The sequence below is a fragment of the Danio rerio genome, chromosome 4 (assembly GCF_052040795.2).
Source record: "Danio rerio strain M-AB ecotype USA chromosome 4, GRCz13ab, whole genome shotgun sequence".
Classification (NCBI taxonomy): Eukaryota; Metazoa; Chordata; class Actinopteri; order Cypriniformes; family Danionidae; genus Danio; species Danio rerio.
In genome coordinates this window covers 14,733,539-14,755,443 of record NC_141024.2, presented here as the reverse complement: position 1 = coordinate 14,755,443, position 21,905 = coordinate 14,733,539, and the positions used below count along the sequence as shown (strand labels likewise).

The 21,905-nt window shown below is 35.5% G+C and overlaps 2 protein-coding genes and 1 long non-coding RNA gene across 7 annotated transcripts in view; 2 read left to right on the top strand and 1 right to left on the bottom strand.

Moving 5' to 3' along the window:
* The window catches only part of LOC103910420 (uncharacterized), a 35,858-nt gene that overhangs the window by 11,858 nt on the left and 2,095 nt on the right, over nucleotides 1-21,905 (bottom strand). For 2 of the 4 annotated variants that reach the window (XR_015482896.1, XR_015482895.1), the window contains exons 3-4: nucleotides 20,762-20,909; nucleotides 12,553-12,672 (exon numbers count right to left, since the gene is read on the bottom strand). This is a non-coding gene — a long non-coding RNA (uncharacterized LOC103910420). Of the gene's footprint in view, nucleotides 1-12,552; nucleotides 12,673-20,055; nucleotides 20,910-21,905 lie in introns of those variants that run through there. The other 2 variants (XR_015482894.1, XR_015482893.1) reach the window with 1 other exon arrangement.
* Nucleotides 1,738-16,156, top strand: twf1b (twinfilin actin-binding protein 1b). 2 transcript variants are annotated; one of them, XR_015481930.1, is made up of 9 exons: nucleotides 1,738-1,842; nucleotides 2,527-2,604; nucleotides 3,877-4,055; nucleotides 6,266-6,361; nucleotides 6,455-6,559; nucleotides 10,810-10,935; nucleotides 11,169-11,319; nucleotides 12,782-13,226; nucleotides 14,434-15,072. XR_015481930.1 is itself a non-coding variant. In NM_001002304.1 (9 exon segments), coding segments are annotated over 9 exon segments (1,050 nt in total). In that variant the 5' UTR covers nucleotides 1,770-1,817; the 3' UTR covers nucleotides 14,742-16,156.
* On the top strand, nucleotides 16,982-20,909 carry pus7l (pseudouridine synthase 7 like). The gene is made up of 9 exons (NM_001044957.2): nucleotides 16,982-17,014; nucleotides 17,253-18,006; nucleotides 18,079-18,238; nucleotides 18,750-18,945; nucleotides 19,023-19,121; nucleotides 19,195-19,276; nucleotides 19,523-19,815; nucleotides 20,192-20,245; nucleotides 20,340-20,909. The coding sequence occupies exons 2-9, from the start codon at nucleotides 17,262-17,264 to the stop codon at nucleotides 20,640-20,642; spliced, it is 1,932 nt and encodes a 643-aa protein (NP_001038422.1). The 5' UTR covers nucleotides 16,982-17,014; nucleotides 17,253-17,261; the 3' UTR covers nucleotides 20,643-20,909.

The window sequence follows — 21,905 nt, the reverse complement described above, 5'->3', positions numbered from 1 at the left end:
CGCTCTGCATTTCACAGCTGTGACTTTCAGCTGCCCTTTGTGTGCTTAGCATAACCAGATAAACAGGAGCAGAAAAACCGAGTGACTTTCCCTACGAAATATGACAATATAGCAAATATGAGCATACCAAGGAATGCTAGTAAGAAGCAAAAGGGCTTTTTAGTAATTAACTGTGGCAGCTTATAATAATAGCAGTGCCTCCTTAAAATAGAGAGCATTATTATACAGAGAACTGTTGCAGAGGATCTTGATTAAGGGTGTGTGGCCCGGTAACCTCTAATTCACAAAGAAGGTTTAGTCTACTTTTACTATGAGCTGCTGTATTGCTGGCTCCTCCCTGCTGAGTCTGTGGTTTATTTAACACGCATGCAGGCGCAGCAACTGAATCAACACTATAGTCGGAGAGAGTATATTTATATAGTATGTCTGTGGGATGTTCGCAACCCCACCCTGCATTTGAGAAATTCCACTGCTTCCAGGATTTGTCCCGAGTGCACAGCTTAATGCCAGTGGCCTGCTTCTCTCAGCATTGACTGCGCAGTGCAGGGCTTTTCTGTCTTTTGGATGCTGCAGAAGGACCGCATATTAACATTTAAGAGTCTGTCTATACTGTTTCGTATTATACAGTAGGTATGATATTACAAAATGTGAAAGTATAATAATTTATATAGGCTAAATTTAAGCAAGCAAACTAATATGAATAATTTTCAACTTATTTTGTTTGTTTAATTTTATCCCGCATAAATTGTCAAATATAATGTATATATTGTCATAAATAAAGGGGAAAGCCCTATTTTACGTGTATTATGTATTTTATATTCACCATATGTATTTGTATTTTTTATTTTTTCTGTATTTGTATTTTTTTCAACACCATATGTGCCGTTTAATTTTGGTTTAGTTTTTTTTTTTTACCAAATAATAACAACTATTAAACATTAACATGATTTAAAAGTAAATTGCCCATTAAATGTCACTCATAACAATAATTGATCCAAAATTAAATTACCAAAGAATATTGTACCAAATTTAACTGGTTGAAGACATCAAAATGTGATTGATGCATATAAAGACCAAATTTATAGTGTAAAAATTGTCATAATTGATATTATGTGGAAGATATTTAAGTAGGCTACATCACTACATTGATTTTTTTCTACTGATCATACTGTGATAGGTTTATTTGTTATTTACTTGTTTAACTTTTCTTATTTATTATTATTATTACTGCTGCTTTTTGTTTATTTATTATTGTAGTAATTATTTTGTTACAGTTTTTATCTAAACATTTTCACAGACTCCAAACTAACTAAATAATAATATGATATACAAAAAAGTACAAAAAGATACAGAAGAAATATATTTACATATAATTTGAATATATATATATATATATATATATATATATATATCTATATATATATCTATATATATATCTATATATATATATATATATATATATATATATATATATATATATATATATATATATATATATATATATATATATATATATATATGTGTGTGTGTGTGTGTGTGTGTGTGTGTGTATATATATATATATATATATATATATATATATATATATATATATAATAGACTATATATAATAAGCTAACATAGATATTTACAAGTATTTGTGTATATAGGCTATCTATACACACAATATTTACACTATATTGCACAGAGCGCCGCAGTGGGCGGGGCCACGTAATGACATCACATGACAGGCATCTCAAATGACTGTAGTTCATTCTCCGACTTCCGTGTTCTTTCACTACTACCATCAACCAACCGGCCGACGCGAGAGAGCCAGAATGTCTCATCAAACCGGCATCCAAGGTAAAACCCTTCGCGATCTTGTCTACCGTCGATTCAGATACGCCAGACCAAGTCTGTCGCGTCGCTTTAGAGCCCGTTTGTTTATTTAGTGCTTGTTTGTAAACAGAAGAACCTGTTGTTGTGGTGGTCGCCGCCGCTGAGACCGAATTACCTTATGGAGTTTTATTGAGCGCTTGCAGTAAACAAACCAGAGTCAGCCTGTGAATCTGTGTCAACTCTACTCTGCCTTTTGTTGCTCTAATATGGTCATGCAAATAAACTCCGATTAGTCTGTCACTATCAGTGTGTAGTCAGGCTGAGGGTTGTGCTCTTATAAGGAAGGCAGCAGGTTTCAAAGGTCTATCTGTAATAATAACCGTGTCACCTTTATTGAAAGGTGTTGCTAAGCGTTATGCAATAGACGTCTGTTTACATTAAGCTTTTACTGCAGTGGTGTTGGTTTTACTATGACAATAAGTCTATGAATCAATGCTGAAGTTTTAATTGAGATGATGACTTTGCAGGGTGAATTTGCAACCTGCTGCAGGAATGGACTGCAGTCTTCAAAACTGGCCCAAACAATACCTCTTTAGACTTCTGGCTTTGGTTCATCTGCCAAATTTCAATTTCGTTGTCAGGAGATGGTCAGCTTTGTTTCGCATCAGAATAAATGGTCTCATTGTGTCCTCTGCTTTCTCTTCTCAGCTACCGGGGAAGTGAAAGAAATCTTTGCGAAGGCCCGGAATGGAGAATATCGGCTCATCAAAGTAGTGATTGAGAATGGTGAGATTTTATGCATCAGACTGCAATCAATTATAAATGTGACGATAAAACACATTGTGTATAAACATCTCTAAAAACAATCTTTTATTATTTTGTGTTTAATCTAACTTATTTCATTTAAATTATAATATTTTTAATTTATCATTAACATTTATGAAATAAAACCAACATTTAATGAATTAACCTTAAAAACACAAACTAGAAATAAAAAAATCTAGATAAACTGCAAATATTTAAGGTTAATTTTTTTAACATCTATATGTTTACCCTCTTGTTTTTTAGTCGTTATTTCACATCTTGTTTTTTAAAGTTAATATCATTATTACTACATGGTTTTATAAACATGCTATTTTAGTAGAAATACACTCCAAATAAAATGTGTATATATATATATATATATATATATATATATATATCATAATTCAGCTAGTTCAGTTATTTCACTGCTGTCAAGGCAAAATGTCTTATTTATGTTTTGTAAAGGCTTTAATTAGTGAAATTTAATTTTACAAGTCTGTCCAGTCTACTGCATGTCATGTTATTTTTCTGAAAAGATATTATGAAATAAAGTTTCGGATAATTAAGTGACCTTTCCTCAGCTATTCCTGCAATATTCAGTATGATAATTTTACAGAAGTGTAAATCTAATAGACCCTTTTCACATTTCCTGGTTTCTCAGTAACAGAAGTCGTCATGGTAGGGTAAACCATATGACTTTCTCATCACTAAATTCTTACGGTTGTGTTTTTGTCAGTGTAACAAACGTGAAATCTTTAGATTTTAGTTCTTAACTCTACAAAATAATGGGAAAAAAAACCCAGTAGTTTACTGTAATTTTTTTAGTTCAAGGTTTATACCATATTTTGTAACAGTATTATTCTGGCAACCACAGCTGCCGTTTTTTACCGTATATTTAAACACTTATAACTGTAAAAACATTTCTCGTAATTTAACGGTAAAATACTGGCAGCAGGGTTTCCAGCAGTGAACCGTACTCAGTTCATTACTGTTTATCCAAATTACGGATTTTCTCTAACTTGATGGTAAAATACTGACAACAGAATTTCCAGCAGCGAACCGTAATCTTACAGTTCATTACTGTTTTTCCAAATGACGTCTTTTCTGTAATTTAACTGTAAAATACTGGCAGCAGGGTTTCCAGCAGTGAACCGTAACCCTAAAGTACTGTTTTCTAAGATAAATAATAGCAATGCACTTTTCTGATTACAAGAATCTCATCCCCGCATCCTCTTTTCTGTTGTGTTTGCTTAGAGAAGTTAGTTCTTGGCGGAAGCAAACGAGCTGCTAAGAAATGGGACCAGGAATGGGACGGCTGCGTTCTGCCCCTTGTGGAGGACGACATGCCCTCGTACCTCCTCTTCAGGCTGGACACCACCAACAACCAGGGCTACGAGTGGGTCTTTCTGGCCTGGTCTCCGGATCACTCGCCGGTAAAAATTAAGTTCATTGTTTCGTCTTCTTTCAGGCCAAAGGAAATCATTAGAAGGCGTCGTTCAGTGCAGTTTAATCCATGCACTCCATATATAGTAGCTCTGGTTTAAAGCTCTTTAAAATATCTGGTTCCCAGTTAAGCCCGTCCATAGAAAAGCAGCCTATAATAAGAGGTTTTCACAGCACTATGTGGATCTGATCATTATGGATATTGTTGTATTTCTGAAGTTAATGTGGATGATGATGAAGAGCCAGCTTTGATGTGATCAATCACACACTGAATTGATATCAGATAAGCTCGTATTGTGCATTCTTGATGGTAATCTACTCTTCACAGGGCATTTTTTTTTCTAAATGAAAAGCACGGTGACGATGCAGAAAGCAGACAGTTGTGGTTCTGTGCTACAGATTTGCAATTCTAATTTTCTCCCTCAATGTTCAACAAACAGGGAAACAAAAATGAGTCTCAATCACACCCAAATGTGTCACGGTTTCATGCTGATTAAGACCAAGAGCTTTACTATAACAACATTACTCTTAAAATGTCATTTTAGGACCAGTGAAACGCTATTCTAATTTTAATACTATTGTAAAAATGTTTTCAGTTACATTTTATTTAGTTTATTGTAATGTTTTTTCTATAGAGCCTATATACAGTGCAATTTGTGTCAAAGCAGCTTTTCGGGAATTAATCAGGAATTAACCCTTATGTACGTTTCATGGGGTCATTTTTGAGTCCTAATTTGTCCATAACTTATGAACAGTGCCTTTGAACAGTGCACAAGGGCTAATCAAGGTTTAATCAATACAAATATAATTAACTTTTTTTCTGATTCACTCTAGGGCAAAAATAGCTTGTTTTGTTATTATTATTTATCTTTAATTACGTCCATATATTTATCTTAATTTAAAATTGTGGATATCAATATCATTTAAAGTGTTTAACAGTTTAATAATAAACAATAGTCCTCATTTAATATAATAATCATATTAAATGAACTGAAACTTTAAAAATATCTGCAACAAAGTTTCAATGTCTTATAATAAGTTAACTTTGATAATCTAGAAAAAATAATAATAATTGCTATTTTTATTGCCATATGTTGTCTTGCTTTATAAAATAAACATTTAAATATATCACTTTATATATTTTTATAAACATATAAACAGGGTACCCGTAGGGTCTTCAAAAGTTTTAAAATGTCTTAAACAAGTGCCTCAAAAACTACATTTTAAGCCTTAACAAGTCGAAAATTTACTGTAATAATGTGTTGTAGCTCTTAAATCTTTTTTGAAAAGGTCTTAATTTTTCTTTTTCATGTATAGCTACCCAATCTGGCCACCACCCATACAATCATCAACAATCCATCTCAGTAAAACTTTAAAAATATGATTTTCACTCTATTTACCATCATGTTTTAATTATTTGCCTTATAATAACACTAGTTCTTCAATTATTTACTGCTGAAGAAGCTGACTTGGACATACTGTTGTACATACGTTTAGTTTATTATAGATTATGTTGAAAAAAAGTGTATGTAAATAACTAGAGCTTGCTTGTTTTGACTATAGTTAAAATATTTTGCTCCGAATTAACAAAAATATTAAAAACATTTATTAAATTATTTTTAAAAAGTTTGGTCGGGCAAATAAAAATCTTTTCCAACTGGGCAATCCGAAAAATTCCTTACCATTTAGGCCTGTATAAGTCTAAAATTTCATTCATAATGGTCTTAAAATTGTCTTAAGTCTTAAATTTAACTTTCTGAAACCTGCAGCAAACCCTGATAAAACATTTAATGATTAAAGTAATATGTAAAGTAATATGTAAATATGTATTTATTTATTTATTTATGCCTGATTTGTGATCATGTTTGTGGTTACTATTATGTTATAGACCATTTCAATGTGGTAATGTTATTGGCTTATGAACATTTCCTGCTTGTTATCAAACTATTTCATATCTGTAACAAGAAGCAATTCGATTATAACTTAATGGTAAAACAGCTATCATAACATTATTTATCAATATGTGGCTCATTTTCTTTAGTTTATATTTAAAAGCCATAGAAATTAAAAATGTATAACAGGAAATACATTGGGACCATTGTTTTTGTTTACATCCCTCATGGTCTATAACAACTACAGCTCATAAATGCTGTGGTTCAGAAGCCTAGTTTGAAAGCAAAACTTTTTCTTTTCTTTACAGGTTCGACAAAAGATGTTATATGCTGCTACGAGGGCCACGCTGAAGAAAGAGTTTGGCGGCGGCCACATTAAAGAGGAGATTTTTGGCACAGTGAAGGTATGATATATTGCACTTGAGCTGCCAAATGCTCTCCTGAACAGATCTGAGCCACAGGTTTCTCTCTAATGCATCTCTGTCTGCCCTGCACAGGACGACGTCTCTCTAAATGGCTATAAAAAGTACCTGAGCTCGCAGGCGGCGCCGCTGCCTTTGACTGCAGCAGAGGAGGAGCTGAGGCAGATCAAACTCAATGAGGTAAAGCTGACTTCAGCACAAACACACAAACACTCAGACACCGTGAGCATCAGTCCCCTCATGAGCTGAAGCTTTTAGTACATTATGTGCAAAATCCTCTCTGTTAAGCTGGCGAACTCAATGATGGATCTTTACGAAACCGGAATGGTCTTTAGAACGCTGTTTAGTGAGCCACAATAATTAAGCAATTTGTGCATTTTTATTGATTATTTTTTTTCAATACATTTTAATTAGGGCTGGGCGATATTGCAAAAAAAATGATCACGTTCTCATCTTTCATATCATTCGATATTGATAATTATTGAATATTTTTTAACAATACGTTTAGGAATAGTAGGATTTTTTATTTATTTAACCATATTATTTTAAATTACCAACATTACTAAGGCAAATAGTTTTAATAGTCAAAAACCAAAATGTTTTTGACATAAAACAAAATGATTTCTTTATATTAAAAATAAACTTAAGTGTTAAAGAGACTCTTAAACATGATAAATAAAATGTTACAAAGTGTGTGTAATTGTAAAGGCAGATCAACATCTGTAAGGTGTCAATAATAGAGATACAGTAAACCTCAAACTCTGCAAACAAAACAAATTATGATAATCAAATCTGAGCTTCCAAGTGAAGGGAACCAGCCATCATTATTCAAATATATACTGCAACATTACAGATTGTAAAGTTGAATGACTACATTACCCCTATGGTAAAAACTCTTTCAGATGGGGAGCTAGTGGCTGGGATGCACAAGAAAAGAAACCAAAAAGCCACTTTGGTGACATACTTTTTAAATTTACAATCTCCTCACTGCTGCTATACGGCAGTCATTTTCTCGTGTGTTGTTATTGTGATCTGAAATGACAAACATGAGTGCGTACTTTGTGTGTTTGTCTGAGGTAATTAGTCTGCCATTATTACTGAAATGTTTATATTCTATACACTGTGTGAAGCAAATTGGTTCGTTCTAGTGTTTGGGGCATTCGGAAAATTCAGATGTTTTTCCACTAGGAGTACCTGGAAAATGTGCGTGTTACATGCGCGCTGCTTGCACACCATGTGCACGTCACTCCTATGTGCGCGTCTCCATCGGAAATGAGAATGTGACACCCCAAGCTTATTGGCATTGTCTCCAAGGTGCACGCTCAGCAGCCATATTTTAATAAAACTATACCAAACCAAACTAAAACCAAACTTTTTTTTATTATGGATGAATGTTTACTGTTTTGATATATACAGTATTAAAATATACAATATAACATTATACTTTTTTTTAATTAAAAATATTATATGAAATCCAATATAAACACATGCTTTTGATTTTATAAATAGATATTTATGGGCAGGGCCGGATTAACCAATGGGCATTATGGGCACAGGCCCAGGGGCCTGTGCACACTTGGGGCCCTTGCGAGGGGGGGAAAATGCTGATTTTGGAGTGTCTATTTAGGCTAAATAGACTTAGTGCAAAAACAACTAGTTAAGCGATTGATGCCCATCACCGTTTGATCGACAGAGACAATATTACTAAAGAGCACAACAGTCAGCAGTGGAGTGGCTTAGCTTGCGGATGGCAACATCTTTTGACGCGATCGATCATGAACCCGGTTCGAATCAGGCATCTTTTTTCCCCCACTGCATATCAGATTTTGCCTACACTTCATTACAAGGAAGACAAGTAGGAATCATTAAAAAGTGTGTGTATAATGGAGGACTCCGATTCATAGAACTGGATTAAAGACGTGTTATAACCAAATCATATGCATTATAAGTTATACATTAAAAATACACTTAAATATAATTTTTAGTACTGCATCAGTCAACTTAAACAAGTATATTTAAATCCATTAATTTTCACTAGTTGTATTTAGTATTTTTTTTAAAGTAATGTTTTTTTTTAAGTAAATTTAGTAAATTATGTACTGTATATCATTTAGTTTAAAAATCCGGGCAATAAATTATAGTTAATTTTATTTTAAAAATATGATATTAATCTTATTTTTAATTTAATTATAGGGGTGCAGCCCTACAAGACATTGTGCCCAGGGACCTCTGAATTCTTAATCCGGGCCTGTATAATGGGTCATTTTGATCATTATTCTTGGCTGTTGAAATCACATACAGTACACATTAAATATAAATGCACAATGCACTAGTTGTATTTAGTTCCCATATGCGTTATACGTTTACAAAGAAATCACCATGCACACAACCTTTTGCCATCCTAATGCTAAAAGCCTACTGTAATAATGTGATTTATGGAAGAAAAGATTGTGCCAAAAACATAAGCGCATGTAATATTTAGCATCAAACATATGCAGACCAAAAATAGAAAAGCTGAGTCTCGTGCGCTGCTCTCTCATTTAAAGCAGCTTCTGGATCCACTGGTACAGGATGCTGCCAGACCTGCCTTCTGCAGACTCTTGCTCAGTTTATTGGCTGTTTCTAAATGACAGGCCGTTAAATGAACCAATCAAACGGCTCACTGCTCTCGCCCGGAGCAGAAGCAGCTGCGGGAGGAAGATAATGCTACACTAATCTACATGTATGAGCGAGGAGGAAAGCAGCTTTAGGGTGTTTTATTTTTATTAATTTGTTGAAAGGGAGGTTTTTATTGAGTAGATGGCTGGATGAAACGCTGCTCCCAATCCTGGCAGAGCAGGAAGTTCATTCAGCGGGCGCTTTATAGAATGCGGCCTGCAGTTTTTGATGTGTACACTCTAATATTTAATTTAAGTTTACTCTTTTGGGTTTATATGTTTATTTATGCATGCATTTAATCAAATAACTGTAAAAACATAATATTTTAAAACATTATTACAATTTGACTATAATAAAGAAACTGTTTTATATAAGAATTGTATATATATTTTTTATTTTCAGCATCATTAATGCCATTTTCAGTGTCATATGATCCTTTAGAGGTCATTCTAATATGCTAATTTAGAGACGTTATGCATAAAAAAATGAATAATGTATTATTAATATATGTTTGTGACATGAAGCAGTATAACAAGCTGATTTCAAGGGCTAAATTCAATGGAAGCAAGTGAGATTAGAAGTCTTAAGGTTTCATTTATTAAATATAATACTAAAAGAGATTATATATTGTGGTTTTATGGTTATAAATATATTGGCATACATTTTATGCTACATTAATGTGTGTAAAATAATTTTTTGAAGCCTGCAATTTAAAAATGTTATGCTAAATGGTGACTATTAAATCAGTTCAGTGATGCACAACAAAAAAGGTTTTGATATGTCAGAATAGTCAAATCTGAATATACGTTTATACACTGCTTTATATTTTACAACATGAATTGCAGAGTGTATAATACATAAACCATCTAACAAGAAAAGAACTATATAAGTTTATTCCTCTTATTGAATGGTAACGAAGATATTGGGCTCTATTTTGACGATCCATGTGCAAAGTTTAAAGCGCAGGGCGCAAATCCATTCAGGGCGTGTCAGAATCCACTTTTGCTATTTTAAGAATGGAAAAATTCGCAAATCTAAGCTTGTTTTTAATAAAACGAATATAAATATGCATATAATAAATAATAATGCTAATAATAATAACATTATACAAAAGCAAATTGTTATGAATAAACTGAAAAAAGCCTCCAGAGATGAAGAAGGCATGGAGGCGGTGGTTTTTATATTTATCTAGGCTAGAAAATAAGAATTTTTGTCATATTTTAATCCTTTAATTATTTTTCAAATGTAAAGATATTTGCATATTGCTGTACAACCTTTGTGTTTTAAGCAATGTGTAAGCGAGGCGCGCAACTAACGCGCTCTGCGCTGGACTATAGACCGGCTTTGCTTTGCCAGCAATGCGCCTCAACATGCCTCCTTTTTTAGACCAGAACGCCTATGGGCGCACAGATGAGCACAAATGCATTTGCTATTTAAACAGCATGCTGCAAAACATCAAACGACTCTTGCGCCAAGCTGAAACTAGCAAACAACAATTGCGTCGTGCCTTGCTCCGGGTGTATGATAGGGCCCATTGAGCGTTTGTAACCAGAACGTTGGTGGTCAGCATTGACTTCCATAGTATATGTTTTTTCTACTATGAAAAAGCAATGGTTACCATCAACTGTCTGGTTACCACTACCAGAAATCAACTCCACACGGGTTTGTGTAATTAAATGTAATTCTTTGGGTGAACTATCCTTTTAATGATCGTTTTGCTGATTACAGGCCAAATGCACAGACCTTGATTAAGGATGTTCTGTGCGTTTCAGTTGCAGACAGACGTCCATGTGGACACAAAGCAGCAGACTCTTCAGGGAGTGGCCTTCCCTATGCAGAGAGATGCTATTCAGGCTCTGGAGCAGTTCAGGGACAAGAGGATTAACTACGTTCAGCTGGTACTTCAGGCCTTTTTTATTACCTCCACCGCTCCCGGCAGCTCTGAACAATAGCATATTATCCTGCCTTTATAACTGCTCTGCTCTGTATATTTGAAAATGCATCATATCCGGATCTTTATGTTTACTTTGCAGACTGGTTGGGTTGACCTCCGTGTGATGGGACAGAAAAAGATCTGGTTCATTATTACTGGGCTGTTATGCGATATTAATTAATTGTGTTCTATTAACAGGAAATAGATTTTCCTAATGAATCCATCAAATTATCTGGTACGGCTCCAACGGATCTGAAAGATCTGCCTAAAAGGATCCCGAAAGATGCTGCTAGGTATCACTTTTTCCTCTACAAACACTCTCATGAAGGAGACTACCTTGAGTCCACAGGTAAGAGACACACATCGAATAGTCTTTGGTTGCATTTGCACTGCAGATCTTGATGGCTTATTCCGATTTTTGTGACTGAATCTGATTTTTTTTTTGATGACCTGCTTGCATCATCTTTTAAAAGTGACTCATATCCGATTGTTTCATTTTTTTTCACTATAGTCTTTGACAGAAAATGTTTTATATTCGTTGTTATTGGTTACATGGCGGATATTGCGCTCACTCACTTTCTCTTTTTAAATACTTACTTAAATACTTGTGCTACATGACAATATAAAAGCTGTTTTAGTCCTCATGTATGAGGTTTAAGGTTTGGGACTGAAGTCTGTTCTGAAATGAAAGCGACAGAGTTGATGTCATTCGCTATGGTTTTTAATGATGCGCAACTTGCAGTGACAGGTGAAAATCTGGTCTACCTGAGACACGAGGGCATGGATTCGATTCATATCTGATAAATTCACACATATGAACAAGGCCTGAATCTGATTTGAGTAAATCCATGTGTTTTTTCTTCCTGCTTACACATACATGGGTCATATCCGATAAGAAAAAAATTGAGTCACTTGAACCAAGCAGTGTAAATGCAGCCTTTGAAACGTGGTAAGATGTTTTTAAGAATCAAAATATTAAATGTAGTTTTACTGCTTTACGTCATACATCTATTGAATTGATTTTATTAATGTGATTATGTGTCTATTTTTACATAAATATGTTATGCTGAGTGATAATCGATGTGTGTCTGTGAGATAAGATAATTCTTTTTATTTGATCATATACTATAAAAGGATAATTGTGAAATAGTATTACAATTTAAAACATAGTTAAATATTAATATTTTTAAATGTCATTTGTTCCTGTGGTTAAAGCTGAATTTACTGTGAGTCTTCAGTGGCATTTTCTAGGGAAAAAAAAATGATACACCCATTTTAGAGTGGCCTTTTATGATGGCCAGCCTAATGCACAACTGTGCAATAATCATGCTGTCTAATCAGCATCTTGATATGCTACACATGTAAGGTGGAAGGATTCTCTCTGCAAAGGAGAATTTATATGAAATTAAGTGTTTTGTTAGCCACAATTTAATACAGCTTTGTGAAATATCTAATTATTGTCATGGAATTATGTATTTAAATATATTCCCGATTTATCTAAATTGGAATTTGTATTAAATGTTGACAGAGAACAGCTTAAGCATAATAAATAATGGTACATTACATAAAATGAATTACTTACTAGGAACATCTAATGATTTCCCAGGGATGGGTTGCGGCTGGAAGGACATCCGCTGCGTAAAAACATGCTGGATAAGTTGGCTGTTCATTCCGCTGTGGCGACCCCGGATTAATAAAGGGACTAAGCCAAAAAGAAAATGAATGAATGAATGAATGAATGAATGAATGAATGAACATCTAATGATCGTCTCTGAACACAACCAATATGATTAATCTTTTTGTGTCTGCAGTGTTCATCTACTCTATGCCTGGTTATAAATGCAGCATCAAGGAGAGAATGCTGTATTCAAGCTGCAAGAACCCTCTCATAGACACTGTAGAGAGAAACTTGGGCATTGAAATTGCCAAAAAGGTATTGCATGTTACTTTAGTATAAAGTTCAGCATACGCCATGCTGTTTAAAGGGATGGTTCACTCAAAAAAATGTTTAAATGAGCAAAATTTTAGCAACTTCAGGCCATTAGAAATGTACTTTTATTCTTCAGGCGGACATGAAATAATAGTATTAGCTGAAACTATGGTGCTTGGTGATTTCATAAAATCAAGCCAATGGCTATCAGCACTTACAAACATATACAGGCAAAACTAAATTAAAACTTGTTGCTTTTGATAATACATTGAGATCTTCTGATGCGAAATGATTAATCTGTGAATATTACTAACTGTTATACTAACGCCTGTTTCACACCGCAAGCGTCAGCGGCGCGTGAGCAGAGCGTGAGCAGCGCGTATGTCGAGCAGTAGCAGCACGCAGGCGTTTGCCTTTCACACCAGCTGCGTCTGCAGCGCGCAGGTTTTCGGCAGCTGCTGCTGAGATCAACCTATCTCTGTCTATTCTATCTAGTTACCCCTCTATATACAAATACACTTTTTAAACTTTTCATCTGTACCAAGGCCCCTCCTATGCTGTTTCATTAACCTGCAAATGTTTATTTTACAAATTTTATAGATCAAATAGTACTGTATGCTTCTAAAGCTAACTTATATGAGAATTGTCTACAGTCAGAAGACAATCGCCTGTGATATCATGTCATTTGTTTTTTGATTATCAGGTTCCTGTAGACCTAGTTATAATCATATTTATACAATATAGTTATAATGATATTTATACATGATCAAACTAGTGTTAATTTCTCAGCTTCAGTGCTGTCCAGCGGCAGAATAACAGCTCGTTAATTCATGCTCGTGCAGATGATGAGACGGACAAAAGTAACCAATACATGCCATTCTTTTACTTATTTTCGTGTTGTCAGATTCACAGTGCAAACAGCTCCCGTTAGGAATAATTCGAGTGAACATAAAACAAAGCCGATTAAAACTTTCTTGCTCTGCTAGCTGCACAGAACACAGCGAGCTCACATAATCCAGCATGCGTGTCGCACTACACTACCCACAATACACTTCGCTATGGACTACAAATCCCGTAAATATTCCATTTCCCCTCTCGTACAACACTAGTGTGCAACTTAAGCAAAACTGTTAGTAAAATAGTTTTACATTTGGTTTTGTAGTTCGGGCCTAAATAAATGTTTGTTGCCGTTTTTAATCGTTTTAAGTTCATTTGAATGACTATATATAAACCATTTGACATTATTAACGCATTTATTGGGTAAAATTGTTAGTTTTTACTGTCATTCAATGTGTTTTGGTCATTCTCAATGCACTGTCACTTTAATTGAGCTTGATCAGCGCGTCAAAAATAGACCCAGCGCCGAAACTATCGCTGCACTGCTGCTTCGGCGACGCTCACGCCTCGCTCTGACGCGCTGCTGCTGCGTGCGGTATGAAAGCTCTAATCTGTTAACATGGACGCCGAAAACACACGCACTGCTCACGCTCTGCTCACGCGCCGCTGACGCTTGCGGTGTGAAACAGGCGTTAGAAAAAGCTCTTGACTGACCTGAGAGTTTATAAATAACCAGCAAATTTTCATTTGGTGGTGAACTGCCCCTTTAATTCCTTGAGGCATGAACGTGCATTTAATGTTACAGCTTCTCATTTCGTGCTTCTTCACCTTTTCAGCTGGAAATCGACAACGGTGACGAACTAACCAGTGACTTTATGTACGAAGAGGTTCACCCCAAACAACATGCGCACAAGCAAGCTTTTGCCAAACCCAAGGGGCCAACAGGGAAAAGAGGAGGCCGTCGAATCACACGGGCACCAGGGGACGGCGGCGACGATGATTAAAACCCTCTTCCTATTCCACGACTGACACTTAGTCTAATGAATCCCGTCCTCAAGCCAATCCCATTTTTACCTTGACTCATGTAGACCACAGCGCTATAGACTGATCTATGCACAAAGTACAACACTAAGGCCTGTGAAATGACACTTTGTAGCTTGCAATATGAAACGCTAGGTTGAAGAAAACAGAAGTACACTAGAATGTATTTTAAGAAGCTCCTGGTAATAGTTTTACACTATTACGCTGTTTACCTGCATATTAGCCAATAGAGTGCAATACTGATGGAGATCCTCCATTTAGTGCTTATATTTTCCTTAAGAAAAACTTCAAAAATGAAATGCGTGTAATCTAGTACAGGTATAAACCGCACTTTCTGTGGTAGATTTACATTTTAGCATTAATATTTGTCTGGGAATTTGGTTTTAGTGTGATTTGTGCTTGGAAAACATGGACAGAAAGGTTCTTTTCTTGTGTTGAAGAAGGTCAGATGTTTTATGAGGCATTATTAATCAACTTTGTGATTGATTCCAGGTAAAGAAAAAAAATTTAAAGGGATGATTCATCGAAGAATTAAGGTTCTGTGACTCGCTCTTTGCTTGTTCAATAGCTAATGGTTTCTAAAACTTTTCAAAATACCACGTTTATATATATATATATATATATATATATATATATATATATATATATATATATATATATATATATATATATATATATATGTAACATCACAAAGAAGCTCACCTTTGGTCCCACCTGAGTGTGAGTTAATTTTAATTTTGGGATGAACTATCCCTTTAAAGAGTGACCAAATAAATCAAGTTCAACAGTATCAGTATTTTCGCAGCTTGTATGGATTATTTCAATGAAGGATTTGCCAAGAAAATTGTGCTGAAAACCCCTTTTATAATGTATTAATTATTTGTTTTTTGATTATTATAATTTTTTTAAAGAAGATTAATTCTAGACATTATTATGATAGAATCCATCACAACACAAAACAATCGCATCTATTTTCCACGTTCTGCTAGACTAAACCTGCAGAGATGCTATTTTTCTAAGCTGTTTGTCCAGACGATATTGTTGTCTCAACATCTTCAGGGGTTTATGACCATCCTGTCTGTCTGAACCAATGTTTTACATGTCAACTAATGGCCAGTCTCCATTTCAAGCCATCCGCAACCACACTAATGCATGAGTTCAGTTCACTTGGGATGCTGTTGAAACCTCTCATAAGGGAAGAGACTGTACGAACCTCCATCCGCTGATTCCCAACAGGCAAACCACTATTGATGTGTCTCCTATGTAGGGGTCTTGTGAAGTCTGGAACAGAATCATTATAGTCTTAAATGTCTTTTTCTATGCATTGTATAAGAAAGAGAGGGGAGAGAAAAATAAAAAAGATTTGAAGAGACCTTTACATTTGGAGTCTCGTGTTATTGTTGGTCTTTATGAGTTTGGAGTTTGTGATGAGCGTAATGTGATGATGTTATAGGTTCTAAATTACCATAAGTACATGACATATTAAATATTGATAAGGCTGATATGTGTCGGACTATATTAGTTTGGTTTCATTTAAGGGGCTATTGTACTTTTTAATGGATGTAAGTAATGTGTATTTATATAGCACGTTTAAGGTGTATGGCTATACACCCAAATCACTTCACAATCATAAGGACGGTCGTGCCACACCACCACCAGCATGCAGCATTCATTTGGATGATGCGACGGCAGCCACAGGACAACGGTGCCAGTGCATTCACCACACAACATCTATAGGTGAAGTGAATGGAAATAATGTAACTTAGTTATTTTATATTATTTTAAGTTTTGTTAAATGGCTAATTTTATTTTGTGTTAGGTTAATATTTATTAAATTGTCTATTCATTGTTTAATTGATTTTTAATTAATTTATTCAAGTAACAATATTTAGGTTTTATGGTTTTTGATTAGTACACACAGTTAAAAGTTAATGTTGGTAAACAAAGTGTAAAATAATTTTTAAATCTTAAATTGTATTAATAGCACAATTTTGTTTTAATGTTTGAATCTTACTGGCACGTTTTAAAAAAAAAAACATAATAGCCTATAACATGCCATTGTCTGTCTGGTTTTTATTATAATAAGTGAAATTAATCGACAATATATAAACAAACTTATAAACAAAACTAAGGCGCAACATAAGCGCATATAACTGCACTTGTCTTCTACGCTACTGCGCCTTTAAGAGCGGGGCCACGTGTTGCGGAAACAACCGACAATAACAACAGCACGCGGGTGAGTAAAGAAATTCTAAAACAAAACTAGGTTTTTGTTAAAAATCTGCTTTGTTTACGGTTTTACAACACACGATTAATTGAAATAATATTTCGATTGTTTATTAAGTATAAAAATCGTACCGTAAACACCCTCAAATCAAAAGATTTCATTATATATGCAAACCGACATGTATATCCAAGTTAATAAACCACTGATGATCGAGTGCCTTTAATCACTAAGGTTTTTTATCGTACAGGACTCAGTAATGGAGAGAAACACTCTCTCCTGCTTTATATCAGACCATGAAGGCTTCAATGGAACCATAAAAAACTCACCTCAAGATTTTGTTGTTATTGAGATAGACACCAATGGACAATTTGTTAACAGTGTAAATACTGAAGAAGAAGAAAGACCGTGTCAAACTACCAAAAGGATTGGTAAATTAAAACCATCTAAACCAGATGACACTGACAGTTTAATTCAGGATTGTTTTGATCTGAATCTGATCCTGGGTCTTAGTGTGAACAGGGAACTGGAGCATTTTACTAATAAACTGAAGGTAAAACCCTGTTCAGATGATCAAGAAAAGGTGGAACTGTCATTGGGAACTTTTCCTGATAAACACATGAGAGCTGTGGTCCACAAAGCGGTCCGGTTCAACTTCCCCTTCCTCCAGACTCTGACCAACCAATCTGAGATCCGGGTCAGAGAAGATCCAGACTTCCAGGAGCTCGCCGGTTTGGCTTCTGAAGGAGAAGCTGAGGACTTTTTCAGGTTTATTGATGCCAAAACACCTGGTTCTGTCTTCACGTTCCTGCCCGATGACAGCAAGGAGCACCGGACGTCAGTTCATCATTTTGTTAGCAGGCGTTTTGGGAAGCTTGTGGAAACCAAGAGCTTTGTGGACCAGCAGAAGACTTGCATTACAGTGAGACTGAGGGAGAGAGGCAAACAAGCCAAGAAGAGAACGATGGCAGACTGTCAAATGCAGGAGGAGAGTTTATACACGGGTGAGTGAAGAAGAAACATCTCTTGTTGACATGTAAAACCAAGTTTAGGTGACAATCCTCCTTTCCTATCAGCTTTTACTCTTCGGAAGGAGAACCTGGAGACTCTGGAGGCCATCAGCTACATGGCTGCAGTACTCGGAGTGCTTCCCTCTGATTTCACTTATGCAGGAATTAAAGACAAGAGAGCCATTACTTACCAGGCCATGGTAGTGAAAAAGATCTCTCCAGAGCGGTAAACAGACCCCTGATTAAGTCTTTCTTTTACTGAATCTCATTATTTAGGTATTTTCAATGTGATTATGAAGTACTTATGAAGAGCCACAAGATGGTGCCATAATTTCATTTTTAGTATTGCAGTGCATATATTGCAAAATATCCATATATATATAGTAAGCAGGGGCTTACCTAATAAGCCTCAAAGTACTAATCTTTAAATATTAGTCTAAAAATAAAAAAAGTTTTATTCTATGTGTATTATGTGTATGCAAATGTACACTTTACATTCACTGTCACCAATATAATGTAATATCGATTTGCTTTATAAAACTGGAATCATCAAATTAATTTTAACAACAAAAAGCAGAAATCTGCAGAAAAAGGACGTGAATAACAGTACAAGATTTTAAAGATAAGATAGGGATGGGGTCTTTGGGATTCTAAATTGTCAGTCTTCATCATGGTATTCTTTTTACATTTGTAGATATGCATATAGAGATTTGCATATAAACACATTTGTGTGTCAGGTTGCTGGAGAAAGGCTCAGAGTTTGAGAGGAGGGGAATGGAGATCTCTCGTGTCCGTCCTGCGTTTGAAGCTCTTAAGCTTGGAAGACTGCAGGGAAATCACTTTGAGCTGGTCATCAGAGACCTGAAGCATCATGGGAAACATGGTCTTGCAGAGCTGCCAAAGGTTATAGAGGAAGCAGTGGAAAATGTGAAGGTAAATGTGTGTGTTCATCAGCATTTCATGAAGAGATGTACACACAGAACTACTAAATATTACTTTTTATTTTCCAGAACAAAGGCTTTGTGAATTATTACGGTCCTCAGCGGTTTGGAAGTGGTTCGTGTGTCCAAGCAGATCAAGTAGGGCTTGCGCTGTTGAAGGAGAATATGGTAATAGAGTCATTTCCATTGATCAGTTATATGTGATGCTCCGGCTTTTGTTAGAAACACTGTGTTTGAGCAGGAGGCTTCAGTTAAGCTGTTCTTCACCCCAGAGGATGACGATGACCTCCAGAACAAAGCTAAACGTCATTTTCTGCACACAGGTGAGTGCTGGGATTTCTCTGATAGCTAAAATAGTTATAGTTCAGCCACATAAGTATATTTAATCATTCAACCTTTATTTGTAAAGCACAATTAAACAACTAATGTTGAGCAATGTGCTGTAGAAAATAGATAAACATGAAGCTAAAACATATTATTGGGGATTTTCCAATACATGCTGATCATTGTTGCTTCATTTATTTCAGTTTCAGTGCATCCAAGAACAACTAACTGTTCTCTTCGTTCAGGGAATGCCAAGGAGAGCTTGGTGCTGATGCCAGCGTATAAAGCCAGAGAGCGGCTCATGCTGCGGGCGCTCCACCGGTACGGCAGTGGACAGGAGGGTTGCACTCGTGGCTGGCTCAGTTTACCCCACAGCATGAGGGTCTTCTACCTTCACTCCTACTGCAGCAGAGTGTGGAACCAAGCAGCCAAATACCGGCTGCAAAAACTGGGCTTTAAGCCTGTTCAGGGCGATCTGGTTTGGGCTGAGCCTGTAAAAGGGCTCAAAGATGCCACAGAGGAGCTCAGTGCTCCACAGGTAAGGGTCTTGATTTAGTTATTGCTAAATAATAGCCAGAAACGGTTTGTGTTTAGATTGAATTGGGTGAAATAAATCATAAGAATAAAACAAACACGCACTTTATTCAGAGTAAATTTCAATCTAATAATATCCTAACATTTACCCTGAAATACAACGTTAAGAAACATTTGTTTGATTATTTGAGTCTACTTTGTAAAGAAGTATTTTAAAAATGTATATATAAATTAAACATGCATAAATCTTTCAAATATTTTATTAAAGAAGAGTGTGTGTACATAAATGCAGGTATGTTGAATGATTGTACATTTGTATTATTGTTTCTTGTTCTTATTTGTGGTTTTCCATTCATTTTCACTTGTTTTCTGTGCTGTAGATCCATGTTGTGACTTCAGATGAGGAGAAGAATGAGGTTTTCTCATTAGATCAGGTACTGTTTCAGATGTCTTTCATTGCTCTGTATGTCTGCTACAGTAACTCTTACCCATCAGTCTCTTATTGTGCCTCTGTGGTTTTTAATCCAGGTGATTCTTCCTATGCCAGGAAATAGTGTCAAGTATCCAGAAAACCTTTTGGGTCAATGGTATCAAGACCGATTGGCTCAAGACGGTTTGGAGTCCTGCCGATTCAGAGTGACTCCCCTTAAACTCAACGTCCCTGGATGTTATCGACCCCTGCTCGCTAAGCCACAGAACATCACATATAGCCTGCAGACGAGTTCATCAGACGAGTCTAACACACACTGTCTGTCACTAAACTTTGACCTGGAGGCGTCCTGCTACGCTACTGTGTGTCTCGGAGAGATTATGAAGACTAATCTTTCATAGGTTACTCAATGACACTGATTAAAAGTGTTTAGAGACTAAAAAACGTCAAATATGAGGAGCTGTATTTTTATTAAAAAGTTTATTTACAATTGTCATGATGATTGTGTTTTTTACCTTACCTGCAACAATATTCCACTCATTTGTTTGTGAATGAGCTGTAATTTCAGCATTGAGCACTAGATGTCTCTCTCAGGTTCAGCTCAGAAGCAGTTGGACTGATGAACCCTAAAGGATCTGCCAGCTGTGTTCAATGAATCACAAGCTCATCTAGAAGTGATAGAAAAATTAGGATGGAAATATTATGCTGTACATCTGTAAAGGTTTATGAGGCGAACCATGAATTAAGAAATGTAAACAAATCCTAAAGTTATAACAAAAAACATTATTTTTATAACATTTCAAAATCCTCAGTCAAACGTCATGTTTAAATTCCACAATGTTTGTCCAAATCTAATGTCAAGCTCAATATTTCAACATAAAGTGATTAAAAGTAGTTCAAATCCACTTCTGCTCATCCACTAAATATTGTACATAAACTCCTAATTGAAAAAAACATGAATGAATGAGAGGAGTTTCAAATGCAACGACTGCTGATTATAAGAGGCAGCTGTGGCCTAGTGGTTAGGGATTTGGACTTGTAATCGAAAGGTTGCATTCTCAATCCTGGCCGAGCTTGGATAAATCAAAAGCAGGTTCGAGTGTGGGTAATCATACTTGAAGATAATCTACCATGTATGTGCGTTATCAAACAAATAAAACTTCATCCTAAACAACTCTCAGACTCAATAGCTCAGCAAGAGTGGGATTTGAACCCGGGTCTCAAAGATTCAAAACTTGATGTGTTAATAGTTGAGCTACTGAAGCTGTGAAGCTAAAAGCAGTTTTGAATGAGCATTTGTTGTTGGTTTTATAAATGTAAATGCTGTTTCTGAAAGCTGCCTATAAAAGAGAAGTCCAAAACATATGGGGAACCTGAGACTCAGTGGCTCAGGGGTAAAATCTTTGAGCATACAACTTGGACCCAAGTAACCCAGGTTCAAATCCCACAAATGCAGGTGTTTAACCCTATTTACTAAAGCATTTTAACCATATAAATTAAAACTTTCAACAAAACTCTGTCCAAAACCACATACAGCCATCAGATTCAATAGTCTAGTGGTAAAATCTTTGACCTTTCTTCTTAGAGACCTGGGTTCAAATCCCACCATTGCAGATATTTAACTCTGTAAACTAAACATTTTTGGCCCTACAAAATATATTTTT

What these genes read in the sequence shown, in the direction of transcription:
- pus7l (NM_001044957.2), top strand. Translation starts at nt 17,262, where the DNA reads ATGGAGAGAAACACTCTCTCCTGCTTTATATCAGACCATGAAGGCTTC. An exon ending in AAGCAGTGGAAAATGTGAAG is followed by an intron (nt 18,946 to 19,022) that starts GTAAATGTGTGT and finishes TTTATTTTCCAG; the next exon opens with AACAAAGGCTTTGTGAATTA. An exon ending in AGGAGCTCAGTGCTCCACAG is followed by an intron (nt 19,816 to 20,191) that starts GTAAGGGTCTTG and finishes TCTGTGCTGTAG; the next exon opens with ATCCATGTTGTGACTTCAGA.